We start from the raw sequence: 23,339 nt of genomic DNA, 5'->3' as shown, positions 1-23,339 counted from the left end.
CCTGTGAGACGTGACGGAATTAGGGTGGCTCTGGCAGGGAACACCCATTAAACAGCCACTGTGGGTGGGTTCCTTTCAGTCCTGGCTGGGCAGACGAGACTCTTGTATCCAGATGCTGGCTCCGTGTAATGAATTTAATTTAATGTTTTCCCAATTAAACTTAAGCCGTTTAATTGGGAAAACAAATACGGGGATGGTAAGGATGAATTTAAGAACAATTGTGCCCGTCCCCAAACTGCTTTATAGGTTAGAACGGGGGGAAAGCGTTCCCACACCGCTTGGTAGGGAAGGCGGGGCGTGGGGACGCCGGGGGAGCCCCCCCTGGGCTCGCGGAGTCCTGGGGTCCAGCGTGGCTCCGCGTGCTCGCAGCCCCGCCCGGCGCCGAGGGGGCGGGGCTCCGGGCCCGCGCGCGCTCTCGAGGCCCCGCCCCTCGACGCGCACCCGGACGGCCCGGAACTACAGCTCCCAGAAGGCCGCGCGAGCCCGGGAGGGAAGCTGCGGCCGCGGCAGGAAGGGCGCGAGCGGAGGGGCGGGCCGTCCCCGGGCGGTCCGGGGGCGTCTGTGCGGCCGCCGTCGGGGAGCCGGGCCGCGGCCGTCGCAGTCCCTGGCGCTGGCCTGGCGTCCCGCTTCTCTGCCGCTGGCCAGGCCCGGGGCGGGATGTAGGACGCTGGGCGCCGGGGCCGCGGGCGCGGCGCGGGGACCGCGGGGGACGCGCCGAGGATGGAGAGAGCGATGGAGCAGCTCAACCGCCTGACGCGCTCGCTGCGCCGCGCGCGCACCGTGGAGCTGCCGGAGGGTGAGCGGGGCCGGTCCCGCCGCGGGCTGCCCCGCCCAGGGACGCCCGCCCGCCCGCCCGTCGGGGCTGGGAGGGGCCGGGCCGCGACCCCCGGCCTCCTGGGCGGGTCGCCACGGCCCGCGGGGCGAGTTTGGGGGAGCTGGGTGTGTCGGGACCCCGGTCCCTCCGGACTAAGGGGTTTTGGCGAAGGAGCATAAATGCCAGCCGGGTGGCCGGGGAAACGTTACACTTCTGGGCCACTTTTCAGTTGTTGATGGCGGGGGATCGAGAGATGCTCCTAGATACTGCTTACTTTAAGCTCCCGAGGGAGGTCAAGCAGCCTTACTGTTGTTATTATTTTGAATGTAGGGCGCTGTTGTGTTTTGACAACAAACTAAAGGTTGTCAAACATCAGACAGCTATTCTTAAAGCATTTTGTGCCTGTCGTCATACGTACTTTTTTCTTTCATAGACATGCCTCCCTTCAGTCTTCATTTATTTAAGAGACTTATTCCTCTTTATGGGGTGCACCCATAAAGAGGAATAAGGCATGATTTCTGTAGTTTAGGACTCCTGTTCAATGTGTCAGAGTTCCATAAAGAAAGAGAAGGGTGAGGGGAGAAGAGACGTGTTTGCAGCCTCACAAATTCACACGTTTTAGTGGCAGTGGGAGACAGCAGTGATCACTCCAAGAGGCTTTTTGCTTTTTATGCCCAAGTGACAGAGGAATGAGGAGGGGTTTATGACTGGTGAATTTTTTCTTTATTATTATAGTTTTTTTTTTTTCTCAACACTTTCTTTAAATTGGTGCTGGGGAAGTTATATGGAAGAAGGCTTTTGAATTCTTGAAAGAACATTGGCATTGGGGACTTTGGGAATAATCTTCTTGAACAAAATTTCCCAAGTCTTTACTTAGGATTCAGAGTAGGGAAGATTTCTGGGCACTGTCAAAAAATAATTATGTATTTGGTACTTTGCTAGTATGAACTAATTAATTTAAAAAGAATCTGGTTTTTGCTAAGTGTCTGTCTAGTGCACTGGAGACGCAAGGGCAGAGCCGCTGAACACAGGACACAGGGGATGCAGTTTCATGTACAACTGCATGTTTTATTGAGAGAGCAGTCACACTTTTATAGAGAAAGCTTTTATGGATTGCATTAATGAGTTAACTATAGACCTTAAAGGTCTATAAAGGTTATCTTAAAGCAACAATGGATGTGTGTAGGTAAAGCCAAAGGACTAGTCTCAAACTTAAAGCGACTCTTTGTTTTACAAATAGAAGCAAGGAACACCTGTGACTGCTCATAACATCTCAAGCTGTATATCATACCAATAAGCTAAGGAGACTTCCAGCTTCAACTTTTTCTTTTTCTGTATTCTTTCTGAATTCTACCTTTGAATTTATTACTTAGATACCCCTCTTACTCATTTTCTGACCTCAGATCACTGGTATCAGTTGATGAAGGCTTTGTGTACAGTTTCATTAACATTGTTACTTGTAGTGCCTAGATCGAATTTGATAGTTTTTACATAAATATAAGATAGAATGTATTGATAATATTAGATTTTTTTTTTTTTTGGTACTGTGGATTGAACCCAGAAGCATTCTACCTCAGAGCTATAACTCCAGCCTTATTTTTTGTTTTGAAACAGGATCTTGCTAGGTTGTTGAGAGTCTCACTCTGTTGCTGAGACTGGCCTGGAACCTTGGAACCTGTGATCCTCTCCTGTGTCAGCCATCTAAGTACTGGGATTACAGGTTTTAAAAGTAATATATTTTCATCGTAGAAAATTTAGAAAATTAGTAAAAGAGATGTCATTCTACCTCCCAGTAATAAACAATGTTAGCATTTTCTTTATTTTCTTCCATTCTCTCATTTTTTCTCTCTGCCAAAAAATCATACTGCATATAGTCTTTTATTTTGCATTTAGAAAACATTGCAAACCGTGTGTGTGTGTGTGTGTGTGTGTGTGTGTGTGTGTGTATGTGTGTGTGTGTGTGTGTGTGTGTGTGTGTGTGTGTGTGTGGTGGTGCTGCTGCTGCTGCTGCTGCTGCTGGACATGGAACTCAGGACCTCCAGCTTGCTAGGCACATGTTCTACCACTAAACTATATCTCCAATCCCTCAAATATTTTTTATACCCATAAACATCTTTAATGAATTTAAAGGATTTCATAGGATGCATGTAGCAAAAGTTAAATCTAATTTTGTTTTACAACTGATTTTATGAGGAGCAACTTTATACTTGAGACTTAGTCTGGTTTTCTGTTTCCTTAGGGTTAATTCCTAGAAGACTAATAAATAGGATCTAATTATGTCGACATATTTAAGGCTTTAGGTATCAATATCTCAATTTACTCCTTGGGAAGTTTCACCAGCAGTCTGGGTGCTCAGAAACTAGAGAGTATTACAAGCTGGTCATTGTGATGCAGGCCTGTAATCCTAGTACCTGAGAGGTGAGACAGGAGGATTGCAGATTCAAGGCCAGTCTCAGCAACTTAATGAGACCCTGTTTCAAAATAAATAAAAAGGGCTGAGGGTATAGCTCAGAGGTAGAATGACCCTGAACTCAATTCACAGTACCACAAAAATTAAACAAAATAACCATTAACAATAACAAAACTAGAGTATTATAATTAAAAGTTAAACTTTTCCGCTGGGTGTGGTGTTGCATGCTTGTAATTCTAGCACTTGGGAGGCTGAGACAGGAGGATTGCCTGTTGGTGTCAAGCCTCAGCTACTTAGGCCCTCCCAATGAATGAGACCCTGTTTCAAAATAAAGAATAAAAAATAGGGCTGGGGGTGTACCTCAGAAGTAGAATGCCCCTGGGTTCAATCTCTAGTACAGAAAAAAAAAAGTAAAAGTGAAACTTTTCACTATGTTGCTAGGCAAAAATGGCATCTTGTTGATTTTTTTGTAATAAATTTTTTCATTCCATAAATTTGATTTTTTTAATTCTAATTTCGGACAATTCTTTTTGAATTCTCTGAGTTTGGCTCTCAAATATATCATGTACTATAAACATCGTGTTATGCTTTCATTGTAAGGGCTGAACAGATCCTCTAAGCTTCTCTAAATTTAAGAAATTTATTTTGCTTTATTAAAATCTAGCAATCAGTAAGCATCTAATTACAACAAATTATTTTGTAAAATTTTTAACCAGCTTTTTCTCTAAAATTTACTTTGTGGCTAGTATGAACATGTAGATAGTTGGATTACTGACTTGGATGCTAGAAGACACATTTGTTTCCTTGACATGGCAAAAACTTGGGTTTTACCATTGAGTAGTGGACAGCAGGTTTTGAGTAATACTGGACAGTGAATAGTCATGTCAGAGAAAAAGAGGTAAAGGCAGAGAAATTACTTCATGGATATGGGTTCTCAAAGAACTTTAAAGGGTTGGTGTATGTTGTTCACATATGTGGGTAAAAAAGCTTAAACTATTGCATTTGAAGTAAATGTAGTTTGTTTAATAAACTAGAATTTGAGCCCACTTTAGCATACATATGTGAATGATGACATATTTAGAAAAATCACTCCTATGTGATGACTTGAGAAATTGTGCATCTATAATGAATCCAAACTCCTTGTTCTTTAAGGTTTTCCTTTTAGTAATTGATTTCGAAAACTATAATAATAAAAATGGCCAACATACTTGATAAAACAAGAGATTAAACCTTTTTATCACTTTGAAAACTTTAATTATATATCTAGTTTCATAGTATTTTCCAGAGTATGAAAGGAGGCACCTGGCAACAAATTTTATTCTATCCTTTGTTAGGGTAGTGTTTCTTAGGTAGTCTCCTTTTGGCACCATAGTTGTGGTTATATTTATTTCTTTATCCTTACCTGTAACCTATATTTTATAAAGTTAGATGCAACTTAAATAAGATTGTTTGTTATCCTGTAAGCAGCCTGAGGTGATCTGTGGAAATGTTTCTGTACTCTCTTGACCCAGAAAACCCCACAAAATCATGTCAATCAAGTAGGCCATGAAAGAAATGTATAGCTGGAAAAGCCACCGGGTATCTAAAAGATGTCATTTTAAAGAAGCAGTGTGTGCCATTACAGTGTGTGCCATTAGAGTGGTGGAATAGGTAGGAGCCTGGGCCAAACCTAATCACTAGTGCACGCACGCGTGCACACACACACACACACACACACACACACACACACACGCGCACACACACAGTCTATACTCTTAGTTTGTTTTATCTTCTGTTTTTTTAAAATTATTATTGCAACTCAGTAAAATTGTTTTCTATCAATGAATTCCTACCAGAAAATGAAAACAACACACTAAGCTCCCCTTGACATTACATTCTTTCATGTAACACACATCCCAATAAAATCTGTTTCTAAAGCATGATAGTTTGAACTAAATCATTTCATAATAAACTATAAACAGACAATGCCCTTATTTGTGAATTTAAATTTATCAAAATAGTACTTTTTTGGGTACTGAGGATTTAACCCAGGGGCATTCGACTGTTGAGTTACACTTCTAGCCCTATTTTTTGTTTTGAAACAGGGCCTCACTAAGTTGTAGAGGACCTTTCTAAGTTGCCGAGGCCAGCTGTGAACATACATTCTTTATTTTTTTGCGGGTCTGGGGATGGAATCCAGGGGCATTAGATCTCTGAGCTATTAGAACTCTGACCTCTCTGCCCTATTTTTTATTCTTTATTTTGAAACAGGGTCTCACTAAGTAGCTGAGGCTGTCCGCGAACTGTGATCCTCTGTTCTCAGTCTCCCGAATGCTGGGATTACAAGCTTGCACCACCACACCCAGCTTCTATATTCTTTTTTTTTTTGGCGGGTCTGGGGATGGAACCCAGGGGGATTCGATCTCCGAGCCACACCCCCTGCCCTATTTTTTATTCTTTATTTTGAAACAGGGTCTCACTAAGTCTGTAATCCATGATCCTCTGGTCTCAGCCTCCCAAATGCTGGGATTACAAGCGTGCGCCACCACGCCCGGCTCTTCTATATTCTTTTTAAATGCATAAAATGTACTGAACTTGTGAATGTTGACTAATACCAAATTGCTTTTTATGTATCTACTTACAAAGGGTGAAATAATGAACAAAATGGGAAGAAATGGTGATGACATTTTCCACCTCCTTTACAAATAACTTAGTGTTTCTAAATACCTGAATTATTTTTCAACCACAAGTTGCTGAGAGCCTCACTAAGTAGCTGAAGCTGGCTTCGAACCTATGCGATCCTCCTGTCTAGGCCTCCCAAGCGTTGGGATTACAAGCATGTGCCACCACGCCTGGCCAACAATAATTTTTTATTAAGCTCAGATGCCCAATCTATGTTTAGTTTCTCTCAAAAGCATCCTCTAAAGTTGATTTATATGATTGAGTATTTAAAGTCCACACATTACGTTTGGTTGATTCATCTCTTTTAATCTATAACAATCTTTCCTTTAAAAAAAATTTCCCCAGTAATTTTAGGTTTATAGAAAAGTTATATAAATAGTAAAGAGTTCTCATAATTCTTCACCTATATTTCTCTTATGTTCAACTATAGAACAATTATTAAAACTAAAAAATTAATACTTGTATAGGATTACTGTTTGTATAATACTACTTGTTAACTGCACTAAGGATTTCATTAGAATTTCACATTTTTCTATTTTAGGATTTTTCTATTTTAGGATCCGATCTAGGATACCAGATCATTTAGTTATGTTTCTATAGTCTCCTTGCAAATGTAATAATTCTTCAGCCTTTTTTTTTTGTCTCATGGCATTGAGACTTAAGGAGGCATGGTCAGGTATTTGGTAGAATCCCCTAAACTTGGGTTTGTCAGATGTTTTCTCATAATTAGATTGGAGTTATATACTTTTAGCAAGAGTACACAAAAGTGGTATTCTCTTCTTAGTGGATCATGTTAGGAGTTACACGATACTAATAAGAACTGTTTCAAATGATGTTGTCCTTTATCAGTTAAGGTTGTGTCTTCTGGATTCTTTAATATAAATGTACTATTTTTCTCATATTTTTTGGAGATACTTTGATATTATGCAATGATTTGTTTTTCCTCAAACTTTAACCTACTACTTTTAGTATCAGATTATATTTTCATTTTTTTGTGGTATTAGGGATTGAACCCTGGGCCTTATACATACTGGCAAGTGCTCTACCACTGAACTACATTTAGCCCTTAGCATGAGTATTTTAAAGGACTAAGTTAGGGCCAGGCGTGGTGGCGCACGCTTGTAATCCCCACGCTTGGGAGGCGGAGACAGGAGGATCACGCAGGTTCGAAGCCAGCCATGCTGGCTTAAGAGACCCTGTTTCCAAATAAAGAAAAAAAAAGTATAAAAAATAGGTCTGGGAGTGTAGCCCCGAGGTAGAAGGGTTTCCAGGAACCTCAGTACCACCAAAAAAAAAAAAAAAAAAAAAAAGCAAAAAAGAAAAAACCCCTAATCTTAGCTTTCATGCTGTGCAAAAAGTAGAAGACAAATTAATTCTTTTTTTTTAAACTTAGATAATGAAACTGCTGTTTATACATTAATGCCAATGGTTATGGCTGATCAACACAGGTAAGTGTTTGATAAATTTATGCTTTTTGAAAGGTATAAATTGTTCTAAATGTTTTATATACACACCCAACCCTATAGTTTGTACACAAATGTTGTCCTGGGACCAGTTATTTAACCTATTATAATTTTCTGTTGTAAAATAAGGATTAAGACTGTCCAAGATCCATATCTAAGCCATAAAATTTTATAGTAAGAGATTTTCTAAATGAATAATTGGATATTGTCAAGTACTTGGTTGACCACTAAAATAGAAAATAAATAAATATTATGGTAGTTTCTTTTAGAGGTCGCTATTGGTCTTTATAGCCAAAGATTAGGTCTGAGGGCAACTATGTGTTTTTACTTTAATGTTCTTTTTATTGATTGGTATACAGGGACATTTAAGATATGGTTTTCTGGTCTGTGCGTGAGTCTTCACACTTGTAACAGTCAGTTGTTCTGTGATTAGCCATTAGGGTAGTTGGCTATAATGAGAAGAAAGAAAAAATTATTTTTTTAAACAAAATACAAGTTATTTTTTACTTTAAATATCCTACCTGGTATAATTAAAAAATGTTTTTGTCTGATTTTCTTTACTTGGCTAAAGTTAATAGTAGGTAGGCTCAACCTTTGGTAGGGGAGCAGGCTAGCCTATCACATTTGTTTCTTCAGAATCTAGGGAGAGTGCAGCGTACTCTGTTGTGTGTCCTTGGAGCAGGTAACAACTCAGTCTGAGTTGGCAATGAGGAACCGTCTCCACCAGTTTATCTTTTGCTGCCTGCCTTGCTGCCTTCTACTCTTAAAAGAATAAGTGCCTTGCTATTTGGTTGATAAGGGACAGAACCTTTTGAATAATTAGTTAAAGTAGCAAAGAGCTGTTATCTTGATTGATTATATTAAATTTACATACTGATTTTCTTTTAATTGTTTTTGGGGGGTATAGGTCTGTGTCTGAACTATTATCAAATTCAAAATTCGATGTCAATTATGCATTTGGACGTGTGAAAAGAAGCCTGCTTCACATTGCAGCAAAGTAAGACTAAAGATATTTTGAGTTAAGAGTCTGGTCTATAGTAAGGATCATAAACTTTGAGTCAGCATTGCCTCACTGTTGTTATGGAAAGAGATAAGAACAGGGATGGAACTCAGGAGCATTTTACCTCTGAGCTACATTCCCAGCTCCATATTTTATTCTTTATTTTGAAACAGGGTCTCACTGAGTTGCAAAGGGCCTCACTAAATAGCTGAGGCTGTCTTTGAACCACAATCCTCTTGTCTCAGCTTCCCAAATGCTGAGATTATAGGTTTGCGCTACCACACCAGGCTTATATTCTTTATTTTGAAACAGGGTCTCACTGAGTTGCAAAGGGCATCACTAAGTAGCTGAGGTTGGCTGCGAACCCAGATCTTCCTTTCTTAGCTTCCCAAATGCTGGGAGTGTAGCTCAGAGGTAGAATGCTGGGATTACAATGCTGGTGCCACCATACCCGGCTAGCCAAGTAGTGCTTTATCTTGTTTAGGGTATAGTGTGCCATGTATTTTCTCTCTAGATAAATTGTTAACTTTGGGATTGAACTCATCTCCTGTTCTTGTTGTCTTAGCCTCTGTATTAGATGTGGGGGTTGAATGTACCTAGAGTTTGCATTCACTAAGTTTTTCTTTTGATCCCATTAACATAGTGGATAAACAGGATATGTTAACTACATATGAAGTCATTGGCTTTATAATTTCTTATGTAGGTGGGAGTATGATTTTTATCCACAATCTCCCAATGTGTAATCAGTCAGTTAGCTAATTGACACCTATTCTCCTTTCAGGATTTTTCTGTATTGAAATTAATTGTTCATGATTGACTTGGTTCCTAGAAAGCCAAAAAGTTGGCTTCTTTCATAAATTAGTTCTTTGTTTTGCTTTATTTGAACTTATCAAATACTTTTGTCTTTTAGAATAGAATATGTTATCTTGAAAATAGAGGATATTTATTTATGACAGAAGTTAAAATCAAATTGTGGATAAATAAAGATTTAAAAATAATAGAATTTTATAGCACTAAATAAAATTTTTGTTTTTTAATTAAACAATGTCAAGTATGGTTATGTGTTGAATGTATCTGAACTTTCTCTTAATATTGTTTTAGTTGTGGATCAGTCGAATGCTTGGTTCTGCTGTTAAAGAAAGGAGCAAATCCTAACTATCAAGATATTTCAGGCTGTACACCCCTTCATTTGGCAGCTAGAAATGGGTAAATACTTAATTTTCTAAAATAGTGAAAGCTGTATTATCAGTTATGACTAACAATATTTTACTCTACCATGATTTTGTAATTTTTCCAATATTTGCCTTAGGAAAAAAATTAAAAAATAATGTGTAGATTTTTTTTTGTCTCAAGAGTATAAAGTAAGGGACTTCCGGGAAGATGGCGACTGAGAAAAGCAGGGCTTAAGAGCCCCGCTAACAACAAATCTCCATTACCACAAAATCAGCGCCTTTCATAGCCAGAAAACACCATCACCAGTGAAACAAAAAATCACCAGGCTCCAGAGAGAAAGTGGACTGAGAACAGAGCTCAGAGCCACAGAGGAGATATACCAGCCTCACACCCGAGGACACGGCAGCAGTGCCATACTGCCGGCGGCAGTGGCGAATTCACAGGACAGCTACAGCAAGACGAGGTGAGCCGGTGCAGAACAGCCAGGCGGGATCTTTCAGCGCAGGGAGCATCTAAAGCTCCCAGTGGCTGAGCTCAGCACATGCTGCAGGGACTCAAAGTAGAACTCAAAACCAGAGAAGAAAAAATACGCCAGCCTCACGGCCAAGGGCGTGGCAGCGGCGCCATATTGCCACGGGCGGCAGCAGCAGTGAATTCAGCGAGGCCAGTACAGCTACATCTGCGTACTCAAGAACAGTGAATCAAATTGCGGGCCACAGAGGAGAAATCCCAGTACTGTACTCCCTGGGACTTGACCCAGTGGGGGAGGGGCAGTGGCAGAGATATCACACCATAGGAGAACGTGCAACCTGGCACCCCCCATAGTCTAAAGCAGCCTCTATCGACTCCCTGGGTCGGAGACTCTGTGATAAAACCCAGTAAAGGAGTAGTGGGGTCTGAGATACTACTGACTCGAGATCCAGAACACCTTAAGTGAAGTCATAGTGACCCAAGGGAAGAACCCAGAGAAGGCACAAACATCCGAAATCATGGGAAAGAGGAATAATACTGGAGCAATAAATGCCCACAACCCCACAACATCAGAACTCGATAAAACAGAAAATCAGAGATTTCTAGAAGATCAAATCAGGAAAATAACTGTAGAAATAATAGAGGTGCTTCGAAAAGAACTCAGAGAGAGCCAGAAAGAGATAAAGGATGCAATTAATGAAGTAAAGGCCTCAATTCAAAGCACAAACAACCGATTAGAACACATGGAGAACAGAATCTCGTTCTTAGAAGATGAGCAATCCAAAAATGAACGCATAGTTTCTAATCTAGGAAAAAATATCCGACAGCAGGAATCTGATATTGAAGAAATATGGGCTCATTTTAAGAGAGCTAACCTAAGAATAATTGGAATAGAGGAGGGAAAAGAAAGTGAAACCAAAGGGATCAACAATCTCTTCAAGGAAGTAATAGAAAATTTTCCAGACATAAAGCAAGAGGTTGATACACAGGTCCAGGAAACTTATAGAACTCCCTTTAGACAGGATCGGAGAAGAGGATCCCCACGCCACATAATTGTCAAAATGACCAATGTGGAAGCCAAGCAGAGAATCTTAAAGGCAACAAAAGCAAAGGGCCAAGTGACATTCAGAGGCAAACCAATTAGAATCACTCCAGACTTCCCAAACCAAGTTATGAGAGCCAGAAGGGCTTGGAGTAACATATTCCCAATTCTGAAAGAAAACAACTTCCAGCCAAAAATTTCCTACCCAGCAAAACTTTCTATCAAATTAGATGGAGAAATAAGAAGCTTCCATGACAAACAGAAACTGAAGGAATTTATGTCTTCAAAACCAGCACTAGAGAAAATACTCAAAGAGATTAACTACAAAGAAGAAATAGGTAACACACTCCAGAACTAGAGAAACAAGATTTTCCATCCAACAGACAACTAAGATTGGTTATCTGTGGAGATTCATTATTTATGTTAGTCTTTTACCTATCTGTAAAGGGTATTGTTTGCCTTTATTGTTGTTAATTTTTAGGATTTCTAGTTGGAATATTAATATACCTTCAGATATAGCAATTGGAAATATTTTATCCCATTCTATTAGTAACTGTTAACTCTGTTTACATTGTCTCTGGATATACAATATTTTTTTTATTTTTTAGGGAGTTTGTATACTCTTCTGTTGCCTGTGCCATTGAAATCATAACCAAGAAATCACTGCCAATTTCAATGTTGTGAGGTCTAATGACCCAGATTTTCTCCTAAAAGTTTATAGTCTTAAGATTTATATTTAGGTCTATTCTCTATTTTGAGTTAATATTTGTATATGGGATTAGGTAAGGGTCCAATTTTATTCTTTTCCATGTAATTATTATTTTTTTAACAATATTTAGTTAAAAGATTAGTATTTCCACCACCAAATGTTCGTGGAAACCTTGTCAAAAATAACTTGACAATATAGGGAAGAATTTAGCTCTAGGCTTTTATTTAACTCCAATGGTTTATATATCTGCCTTTAGAATAGTACTACACTGTTTCAATTATTGTAGCTTTATATGGTTTGAAATCAGAAAATATATATCTTCTAGCTTTGTTCTTTTTCAAGATCGTTTTGGGTACCTAGAGTCCATATTCCATATTAGGATAGATTTTTTTCTGAAAAATAAATATATAAATATATGATAGTTTCACCTAAAAAATAGAAAAAAATATTCTCTGGTAAGAAAGAAAGCAAAAAGAAATATTGAAATGTTATCTTTAAGTCATCAAAAGCTTGGTATCAGACAAATGAAACTGTTATGTGAGATTATCATTTTTAATTTTAGATAAATTGCCATAATACTAGATGTCAACTACTAAGCCAAGCATGGGAGGGAGGGATAGGGAGAGAATGGGGTGGGGATTGGGTGGGGGCTGACTGAGAAAAGTGTGCATGTATGTCTACAAAAGTATGTATCCTACTATGATGTATGAATACAGTGCACCAATAAAAAAAAAAGAAAAAAAAGTATAAAGTATATTTATTTTCCTTAAATTGGCTTTTAGATCATTAAAATTTTTTATTATTAAGGATATTTATATTTATTAAAATTTTTTTTATTGGTGCATTGTAGCCGTACATCTTAATGGAATATAAGATAGTAGAGGAATACATGTACACATCAGATCATTACATTTTAAAATGATTGTCATAGTTAGTAGCTTCTTAAACTGTTCAGTAATATTTTTATCATGGAAATATATTAAGAAGTTTACTATTACGTGTATTATAATGACATTTTGTGAAAAGCATCATTTCCACCTTTTTTTTGTGTATGTGGAGTGTGTGTGTGTGTGTGTGTGTTTGTGTGTATGCATGCATGTGCCTTCTGCTAATGTTTTATACTCGTAACTCTATGGCTTATTTCCTAAATTGCTTGTTTAGTTAATTGTATTATTGGAATTAAAGACGGTGAATATATTATACCCAGTTTGTAGTTATTTGGGAACGAACTATATCAGAGTAAGGTTTCTGGTTAAGAGTAGGTTTCAAGCCGGGTGTGAGAGCACACACTTGTAATCTCAGTGCTAGGGAGGCTGAGACAGGAGGATCACACAGGTTTAAAGCCAGCCTCAGCTACTTAGAGAGGCTCTCAGCAACTTAGTGAGACCCTGTTTCCAAGTAAAGTATAAAATAGGACTGGAAGTATAGCTCGGAGGTAGAAAAGCCCCTGGGTTCCACCCTCAGTACCACAAAAAAAAAAAAAAAAAAAAAAAAAAAAAAAAAAAGAGCTGGGCGTGGTGGTGCACGCTTGTAATCCCCTTGCTTGGGAGGCAGAGACAGGAGGATCGCGCAGGTTCGAAGCTAGCCGCACTGGCTTAAGAGAACCTGTTTCCAAATTTTAAAAAGCATAAAATAGGTCTGGGAGTGTAGCCCGGGGTAGAAGGGCTTCCAGGAACCCCAGTACCACACACAAAAAAGAATTTTTCTAAATAAAGTATGTACTTAAAAATTAAAGAGGTATTCTACTCCGGCGTGGTGGCGCACACTTGTAATCCTCGTGCTTGCGAGGTGGAGACAGGAGGCTCGGGCAGGTTCGTAGCCAGCCTTGTTGGCTTAAGAGACCCTGTTTCCAAATAAAAATATAAAATAGGTCTGGGAGTATAGCCCGGAGGTAGAAGGGTTTCTAGGAACCCCAGTACCACCAAAAAAAAAAAAAAGGTATTCTAAAAATCAGAAAATGTTTTTACCTCTTCCTGATAATAGTGGTCATCATTTGAATATGGTTATGCTCTTATGTCCCATTTTAAGTCTTACTGTAATTATTTTTTGTCTCTTTTTTGTAGCAGTGCATTTCAGGTGTTATATCTTTATGTGTGCCTCTGCCTCTTATTTTTACCTATCAAAATTCTGTTGGACTTAGAAATGTTACCAAAATGATTGGCATTAACTTAAAATGAAAATAAGTAGTTTTTGATTCAGGCATTGAAAAATTTCATAAACTTTTTCAAACATTGTGAAACTTCTTTATGGAATTTAATTCCTATCAGGTATCTTCTTTTGATTAATATTGAAGATATTTTTGTTTCCTGTTCTAAATTTGGATTCTAGCTAGTTAAGGTAACTGCCTAAGTGATAAGGGTATAATTGGATCAATCTGAGGCCAAATTTTTTCATGTATGGTGAAAATTGAACTAAATAAATAAGAATTATAGTAATATCTAAGGTGGGCAGGAGACAGTTTTTCTACCTTATTTGGTCTGTCTCATTTTATGAGCTAACATGTGAGCCAGTTTAATTGTCCACTGTTTTAATAGGCTAACTGTGATTATTAAGCAGTTGTTTTTACAGTAATTAGCACAGTAGATAATATTATAATATGTCATCATAGAGTAAATTATTCATTCTCTTGCCAAATCGATCTCAGATTTAGATACATTACCCGAGGTGGTGATAGAATAGTGACAAAGGTCTTTGAAAAGGTTACATGACTCAAAAATACTTCAGTACTCTGCCAACAACCATACAGAGAAGGACACATGCTACAGGGTTGGGATTATAAAGTCCAGAGTAATTGTAGTAGTAGACTTAGTCATAGATTTTAGTGTGAGCATCAAGAAATAGATCTTAGACTCAGAAGACAGGATATCAAGATATTCTTGGTCTGCTTAAAAATACTCTTAGTGTACTGTTCTTCAAAAGTAAAGGCCTTATAAATATCACATAGGAAGTAGTTTTGAATGGTGGTGCATGCCTCTAATCTCAGTACTTGGGAGGCTGAGACAGGAGGATTGCAGGTTGAGGGCAGCCTTAGCAACTTTTGAAACCCTCAGTGTCTTAGTGAGACCCTATTTCAAAAAAAAAAAAAAAAAAAGGGATGGGTGGGTAGCTTGGAGGTAGAACAACCCTGGGTTCAATATCCAGTACCAAAAAATAAATAAAACCCAAAATAGTTTTGATCACTCTCTCAACAGTGATTGGACAGACTATAATAAAGGTGAAATATGACAAATGTTAAATGATTTACTTATTAAGTCAGCAAAAAGAAAAGGAATAAGAGTTAATGACCCACTTTTTAATTTGGATGCCTTTCTACTTTCCTAAAGATTTTTTTTTGCCATTTAATACTTATATATTTTAGTTTTTATCAAATGGGTGTCTTATACAACATATAGGTACTTTGTAAATGTTTGCTAAATGGCTTGAGTCTTGGTTATTTCTTGTAGCTGCTGTTTTCAGAATGAGCTTTTTAATATAAATTGATTATGAATTCAAATTTGTCCACACTGAAGTAGACATCATAGGAGAAGTCTGTCCTTTTTGCAGGTCTGTCTCTCTGCTTTTGTTGCCCCAGCTATCACTGTCATGTGGTAGGTAGTATATTTCTGTTGGTCTGCTTTAGTAGTTCTCTCATCACCATTAATATTAGATTGCCCTTCTTTCTTATAGAAGCACCTTCAAGCTTCCACAGAACACTTGGATTATTGGTCCCTATCACCCAACTAGTTCTTACCCAGTTCCCACCCCATTCCCTCACCCCTCCCTCCTCATGTTTGTCTTAATGATTGACTTTGATGTTTGTGAATGTACGTCGTCGTGTACATTAAGGAATTTCCTTCCTCCCCCCTCCCATCCCCTTCAGTTAGGTTGCCTTATTTGTTCACTTATAGTTTCTTCTTCTTTGTCTAGAGTTCTTCCTGTCACCCATTTTCTCCCTATCTTCTGCATATTAAGGAAAGCATCCAATTTTTTATTTTCTGTGACTGACTAATCGCACTTAGCATAATTTCCTCTAGTTCCATTCAGTTCCCTGTAAATGATGTAATTGTGTTTTTTCGTTATGGCTGAGTAAAATTCCATTGTGTACATATCCCACAGTTTTAAAATCCATTCATCTGTTGATGGACATCTTGGCTGGTTCCATAGTTTGGCAATTGTGAATTGTGAGCTATGAACACAGATATACATGTATTAGTTTGGTAGTTTGGTTTCCTTTCTTTTGGGTAGATATCCAAAAGTGGTATTGCTGGGTCATATGGTAGGTTCATTCCCATTCTTTTGAGGATCTTTCATACTGTTTCCCCAAGTGATTGAACTAATCTGCAGTCCCACCAACAGTGTTTAGAGTTCCCACTTCTCCACATCCTCACCAGCATTTGTTGTTGTTTGTGTTCTGAATGATTGCCATTCTAGTTGGAGTTAGGTGAAATCTCAGGGTAGTTTTTATTTGCATCTATCTGATTGCTAATGATGTTGAGCACTTGTTCGTGCATTTATTAGCCATTTGAATTTCTTCATTTGTGATGTGTCTATTTAGTTTTTTCCATTTTTTGATTGGGTTATTTATTTCCTTAGAGCTGAGTTTCTTGAATTCTCTGTATATTCTAGATATTAGGCCTCAATTGGAGGAGTAGGTGGCAAAAATTTTCTCCTATTCTGTTGGTTCTCTGTTGAGGTTCTTTATAGTTTCCTTTGCTGTACAAAAGCTCTTCAGTTTAATGCAATTCTACTTATTGATCTGCCTTTTAGTTTCTTGTGCCTATGGAGTCTTGTTGAGAAAGTTTTTACCTGTGCCTATGTGTTATATTGTTGGACCTATGCCCTCTTCAAGGAGCTTCAAGATCTCTGTTCTAATTTCCAAGTCCTTGACCCATTTTGAATTGACTCTTGTGTAGGGTGAGAAAGTGGGTTTTATTTCTACTTTTCTGCATATGTTTAACCAGTTTTGTAAACACCATTGTTGAAGAGGCTATCTTTTTTCCAGTGTATGTTTTTTGCTCCTTTGTTAAAAATCAGTTGGCTGTAAGTGTGTGCATTTATTTCTGAGTCATCTATTCTGTTCCATTGGTCTATGTATCTATTTTTGTGCCAGTACCATGCTATGTTTATTTGTATTATACTTTAAAGTCAGGTATTGTGATTCCTCCTGCATGGTTTTTGTTGCTGAGAACTACTTTGGCTATTCTGGGTTTTTGTTCCAAATGAATTTAAGGACTGATTTTTCTATGTCTGTGAAGAATGACCTTGGTAATTTTAATGGGTGGTGCATTGAATCTGTAAATCACTTTTAGAAGTATGGCCATTTTGATGATATTTATTCTGCCTACCCATAAACACGGAAGATATTTTCATCTTCTAAGGTCTTCTTTGATCTCTTTTTCCAATGTTTTATAATTTTTTTTGGTAAAGGTCTTTTACCTTCTTGGTTAAGTACATTCCTAAGTATTTTTCTGTTTGTTTGGGATATCCAGAGTGGAAGTGTTTTCTCTATTTCTTTTTTAGTGGATTTATGGTTGTTTTACAGAAAGCCCCCCCCACCCCCCTTTTTGGTGGTACTGGGGATGGAACCCAGGGGCCTTCTACCTCCAGGCTTTACTCCCAGACCTATTTTACATTTTATAATGTAATAGGTCTCACTAAGTTGCTGAGATCCTCACTGAGTAGCTGAAGGCTGGCTTTGAACCTGCGTGATTCTCCTGTCTTAGCTTCCCAAGTGTGGGAATTACAAGCATATACCACCATGCCTGGCCAGAAGAGCCTTTTTAAGATTGTTTTTGTATACAGACACTTTGCTGAATTTGTGGATTAGTTCTGTAAGCCTTTTTTAAAAAAAATTTGTTGGGTCTTCTAAGTATAATATCATGTCACCTGCAAATAGTGAAAGTTTGAATTCTTTTCCTATTTGTACTCCTTTGATTTTCTTTTCTTACCTTATTGCTCTGGCTAGAGTCTCAAGTACTATATTGAAAAGAAGCAGTGATAATGGACATCCTTGTTCCTCTTTTCCTCTTTGTTAGGGGGAATTCTCACAGTTTTCCCCCATGTAATATGTTGGCTATGGGCCTGTTGTAGATTGCCTTTATGATTTTGAGGTATGTTCTTTTTATTCCAATTCTCTGTAGTGCTTTTAGCATAAATGGATGTTGGATTTTGTCAAATGCTTTGCCAGCATCTATTGAAATGATCATGTGATTTTTGTCTTTGGTTTGGTTTATGTGATGCATTACATAGGTTGATTTTTATATGTTGAACCAGCCTTGCATCCCTGGTATGAACCCTATGTGATCATGATGTATAATTTTCTTGATATAGTTTTGAATGTGTGTTGCTAGTATTTTGTTTAGTAATTTTTATGCATGTATTTTAAACAGTGTATTTATATTAATAGGACTATTTGTTGTCTCATGATTACTAAGAATCATTCATTTTTTTTGAGATAGTAAGGATTGAACCCAAGGCTTCCTACATGCTAGGCAGGTATTCTAACCCCGGGCTACATCCCTAACTAGCCTTTATTTATTTATTTAGAGACAGAGTTTTGGTAAGTTGCCCAGGCTGGCCCTGAATTTCCTATCCTTCTGCCTCAGCCTCTTGAGTAGTTGGAATTATAGGCATGTGCCACCATGGTCAGTGATGATTTTAATGACCTTTAACATTGTTTAAGGAGTAGAAATGAAAGCAAGAAAAGTAATTTGTCTGGTCTTTAGAAGGGTTTATTTGGTCAATAAAAATTTTAGCTATTGACTTAAATGATATTGAATATTGAATTAATAAGGAATGAAGGTTGATGGCTTTTCTTGGTCTTTAGCAATTCTTTTGTGTGTGTGTATAAATATATGCATATATGTTATAGTACATTGTAATTATACATCATAGTGAGATTCAAAGTGATATATTCATATATGCACAGGGCATCACTTGGTGTGTTTCCTTCCTAACCCATCCCCCCCCCCTTACAGGATGAATTCATAGTAACACATTCGTATGTACATACAACTTTATTTGTTCTGTTTCTTTCCTCAAGCCCCCTTTGTCCTCTCACCTCCCAACCCCAACCTCTTTTCACTATTCTACTGGTCTCTTCACATCCTTGCTGTCATTTGTTATTTGTTTGTAATTTCTTTTTTTTTTTTTTTTTTGTACTGGAGACTGAACCCAGAAGCATTCTATCTCCAAGCTATACCCCCAGCCCTGTATTATTTTTTATTTGGAAACAGCGTCTCACTAGGTTACTGAGAACCTAAGTTGCTAAGGCTGGCCTCCAACCTGCAATCTTCCTGCCTCAATCCCCAAGTACTAGGATTATAGGTATGCACTACCATATCTGGCCTTTTTGTTTGTATTCTTGATGATTGCCGTTCTAACTGGAGTGAGAATCTTAGTATAGTTTTGATTGCTAATGTATTTGTCAGCCATTTGTTTTTTTTTTCTTCTTTTAAGAAGTTCCTTGTAGGTATGGTGATGTATGCTTGTAATCCCAGTACTCGGGAAACTGAGACAGGAGGATCACAGTGAGGCCCTTTGCAACATAGTGAGGCCCTGTTTCAAAATAAAGACTAAAAATAATGCTGGGATTACAAGCATGCACCACTATGCCTGGCTTCAGTTGTCCATTTTTGATTGGTTTGTTTTTTTGTTTTTTCGTGGTTTTTTTTTTTTAGTTCTTTATATATCCTAGATATTAGTTCTCTGTCAGAGGAGTAGCTTGCAGAGATTTTCTCCCATTCTATAGGCTCTCATCACATTCTTGATTGTTTTCTTTGCTGCACAGAAGCTTTTAAATTTGATGCTATTTTATTGATTGAGCTCAGTTTTATGAGCTTTAGGAGTCTTAATTGAGGAAATCTCTACCTGAGTCTGTATGTGAGAGGGTTAGTGTTATGTTTTCTTCTAGTATCAATTAATAAAGATTTATTGAGAGTGTCTGGATATACTTAGTTCAGAGTTGATTAAAGAAGTAAGATATAATCCATGGTATGAACTTTATGAACTAGTTGAGTAAATAGTAATGTGTGTGTGTATATATATATATATAGATATATATATATATATTACTATATACTCTATGTAGTATATGTAGTATATGCTCTTATACCATCTAGTATCTATATGGTATATATATAATTTTATTTTATTTCTTTTTGTGGTACTGGGGGTGGAGCCCAGGGGCTTTTCTACCTCCAGGCTATACTCCCAGACCTATTTTATACTTTTGGAAATAGGGTCTCACTAAGTTGTTGAGAGCCTCACTAAGTAGCTGAGGCTGGCTTTGAACCTGTGGGGAATCCTCCTGTCTCAGCCTCCCAAAGGCTGGAATTACAAGTGGGCCACCAAGCCTTACTCATATATTAATACTGTATATAAAACATGCATATGATACATAATATATACATTGTTTTATATTAAATATTACTGTTTGTACAGTTAAATTACAAACAACTTCATGCCATAGATTATATTTCTTCAATCTTCAGTACTGAGCATAGTCAAGTGTGTGTTGTGTGTGTTTGAGATAGTTGATTGTCATATGGACAGTCCCAGTAGAAAATTAATCTTCAAAGGAGTATAAGGTTCCATAGAGTTTCCAGGAATCCATCTATACATTTTTTTAAAACTTCTCTATTTTGTGGTGCTGGGGATGGAACACAGGGGTATTCTACTTCTTAGCTATATCTCCAGCCCTATTATATTTTTTATTTGGAAACAGGATCTCACTAAGTTGCTGACAGCTGCACTAAGTTGCTTAGGCTGGCTTTGAACCTGTCATCCTCCTGTCTCAGTCTCCTAAGTACTGGGATTACAGGTATGTGCCATCATGCTTGGCTATACAGGTTTTATTAAAGAGGAAGCTGGGCACAGTGGTACATGCCTGTAATTCTAGTACTTTGGGGGCTAAGAAGGAACATAGGTTTGAGGTCAGCCTCAGCAATTTAGATCCTCAGCAGCTGCATGAGAACCTGTTTCAAAATAAAAAAATAAAAAGGGGTGGGGATATACTTTGGAAGTAGATGCCCCTGGTTTCAATCCTCTGTACCCAAAAAAAAAAAAAAAAAGGGAGAAACTTTGAGCAAAATGAAGTGAGTAGGCAAATTATAAATGGCAAAGGACTTGACTAGACATTTCTCCAGAGCTATACAAATGGTCAGTAGGCACATGAAATTAGTGCAGCATCACTAGTTAGGGAAATGCAAATTAATTTAGTTAGATACCAACTCAAATTCATTAGAATGACCAAAAAAAAAAAAAAAAAGGAAAATAGCAAATATTGGTCAGGATGTGGAGAAATTAGAACCCTTATGCAGTTGATGGGAATATAAAATGTAACTCTACTGTGGAAAACAATATGTTAATTTCTCAAAAATTAAAAATAGAATTACTATACGATCTAGCAGTTCTGCTGGGTATACACCCCAAAGAATTGAGAGCTGGGTCTCTTTTTTAGTCATCATTTCCATCGTGTGTGACCAAAATACCCAACTAGCATGACTTAGAGGAGGAAAGATTTATTGGGTTCACAGTTTTGGAGGTTTCAGAGGTTTCACTCTATTATAGTCAGCTGGCTCCTAGGCAGAACTGTGGCAGCAAGGCATGTGGTGAAGAAAACATGCTGTCACAGCATGGTATCAGAAACAGAGTGGCAGGAAAGGACTAGGGAGGATATATTCCCTAAGGCCACAGCCTCAGGAACTCATCTCTAGCCATGCCCTGCCTCTGAACCTGGCTGCATAGCTTAACACATGAACTTTTGGGGCACATTGTAAATAAAAACTGTAACATTCTTGAAGGAATTTTTTTTTTTTTTTTGGTGGTACTGGAGTTTCTGGAAGCCCTTCTACCTGTGGGCTACACTCCCAGACCTCTTTTTTATTTTTGGAAACAGGGTCTCTTAAGCCAGCATGGCTGGCTTTGAACCTGCGCGATCCTCCTGTCTCTGCCTCCCAAGCGCGGGGATTACAAGCATGTGCCACCACACCCAGCTCTTGAAGGAATATTTGCACACCTATCTATGTAGCATTGTTTACAAAAGCTAAGAGGTAGAAGCAACTCAAGTATTCATCAGCTAATAAATGATTAAACAAAATGTGATGTATATGTATATTGGAACATATTCAGCCTATTTTAAAAAGGAAAGAATTCTGACATATGCTACAACATGGGTGAACCTTGAAGACTTTTTGCTTAGCAAAACAACACAGAAGTATACACTTAAGAATGTTAAGATTTTGTTGTGTGTATTTTACAATAAAATAGAAAAAATGAAGTTGGTAGAGGATTGCATAAATGTGTTTTATTCATTTTCAGATTATATTTGTATGTCAGTATTATCTTAAATATTTTTTGGTCAAGAATGAGACATTTTGCTGTATTTTCCACACATTACACTCACATTTTCTTATATTTCTAATGGAGATCACTATTCCATATATTTAGTCAACACTAGAATTTTTTCTGTAGTTTGAATGATGAATTTGTCCCGGTGATATGAAAGCCTGAATGTGTTATTTAGTTATCCTGTTACATTTGAGTCATAGAAACACTTTTGTATTTTACTTTAAAGAGTGTTCATTTATATTTTGCAGATATAGTTTGAAATTGCAGATACAGACTTATATTATCAAATAATGTTGATTATAGTTAATATTTCAGTAAAATAATTTTCATTTGTATGTTTTTCTAGGACCAGTTGTTTTTGACTGTCTATTTCTTTTCAGACAGAAGAAATGTATGAGTAAATTACTAGAATACAGTGCTGATGTCAACATCTGTAATAATGAAGGCCTTACAGCAGTAAGTGCTATCTGTTTTATCTGAAAATTTAAAAATAGTTTTTAGAAAATAATCTTGAATGTGATGATAATGCTGCAAAGTATAGTACAAGTGTTTCTGCAGATTACTTCCTTATACTAATTAAGAAAATGGAGAATGTTTTGAGGTATAGTTATTCGTTGTTTTTTTTAAGAAAAGTTGTGGTTCACCATGCTTCTCCTTTCTCCTTTTTAGGTTTATGACACTTATTTTGAAGTTTATTTTCTTAATTGTTGTCACTGACTTTCAAGGGACTATTTAGCATTTCTTCTAATGTGTATTGTTAGTTTCTTAAAGGAGAGCTGTCTTTATTAAGTTCTCTTAAGAACTTTTAATATGTTCACTGTAGGAAACTGTATGGCTAGGAAGAAAGGCTAAAAGTAAATAACAGGGAATGAGCATATCCCGTATTCCCTGTAAGCAGTGATAATCATTTGGCCAGTATCCTTTTAGGTTTGTTATCTCTTACTTAAACTAGTATTTTTATTCATTTTGTATGTTACTTTTTTTTTTTTGTTACAAAAATAAGTTTAATATATTTTCGACCTAAATAGATTTTGTAGGGAGGTGATAGGATAGTGCTGAAGTGATAGTTGAAATCTCGAAATTTCAACCAAATTGTTATTGTTAATAGAACGTTATTCATTTTATAAGTAGAGATAAAATAGTTATATGATAGTTGACCAATTATTTTGAAGTCATGGTAGGAGATGTTAAGGTTTATTAAGTTGAATTTAACCTTTTCCTAAAATTTATAGATTTTGAATCTTTTGATTTGTGAGTAAAGAATATT

The 23,339-nt window shown here is 37.5% G+C and overlaps 1 protein-coding gene across 4 annotated transcripts in view; it reads left to right on the top strand.

Annotated features, from left to right (window-relative positions):
* Window positions 1–720: 720 nt before the first annotated feature.
* The window catches only part of HACE1 (HECT domain and ankyrin repeat containing E3 ubiquitin protein ligase 1), a gene marked incomplete at both ends in the record, with an annotated part of 91,976 nt that continues 69,357 nt past the window's right edge, over window positions 721–23,339 (top strand). For 2 of the 4 annotated variants that reach the window (XM_080700200.1, XM_080700199.1), the window contains 5 exons: window positions 721–796; window positions 7,279–7,333; window positions 8,256–8,345; window positions 9,450–9,554; window positions 22,453–22,528. In XM_080700200.1, the coding sequence (XP_080556326.1) occupies window positions 721–796; window positions 7,279–7,333; window positions 8,256–8,345; window positions 9,450–9,554; window positions 22,453–22,528 (402 nt within the window). Of the gene's footprint in view, window positions 797–7,278; window positions 7,334–8,255; window positions 8,346–9,449; window positions 9,555–22,452; window positions 22,529–23,339 lie in introns of those variants that run through there. The other 2 variants (XM_080700201.1, XM_080700203.1) reach the window with 2 other exon arrangements.

Source organism: Muscardinus avellanarius (genome assembly GCF_963383645.1).
Source record: "Muscardinus avellanarius genome assembly, chromosome: 8".
NCBI lineage: Eukaryota > Metazoa > Chordata > Mammalia > Rodentia > Gliridae > Muscardinus > Muscardinus avellanarius.
The sequence above is the reverse complement of the archived record's forward strand: the minus strand, read 5'-3'. Positions and strand labels throughout refer to the sequence as shown.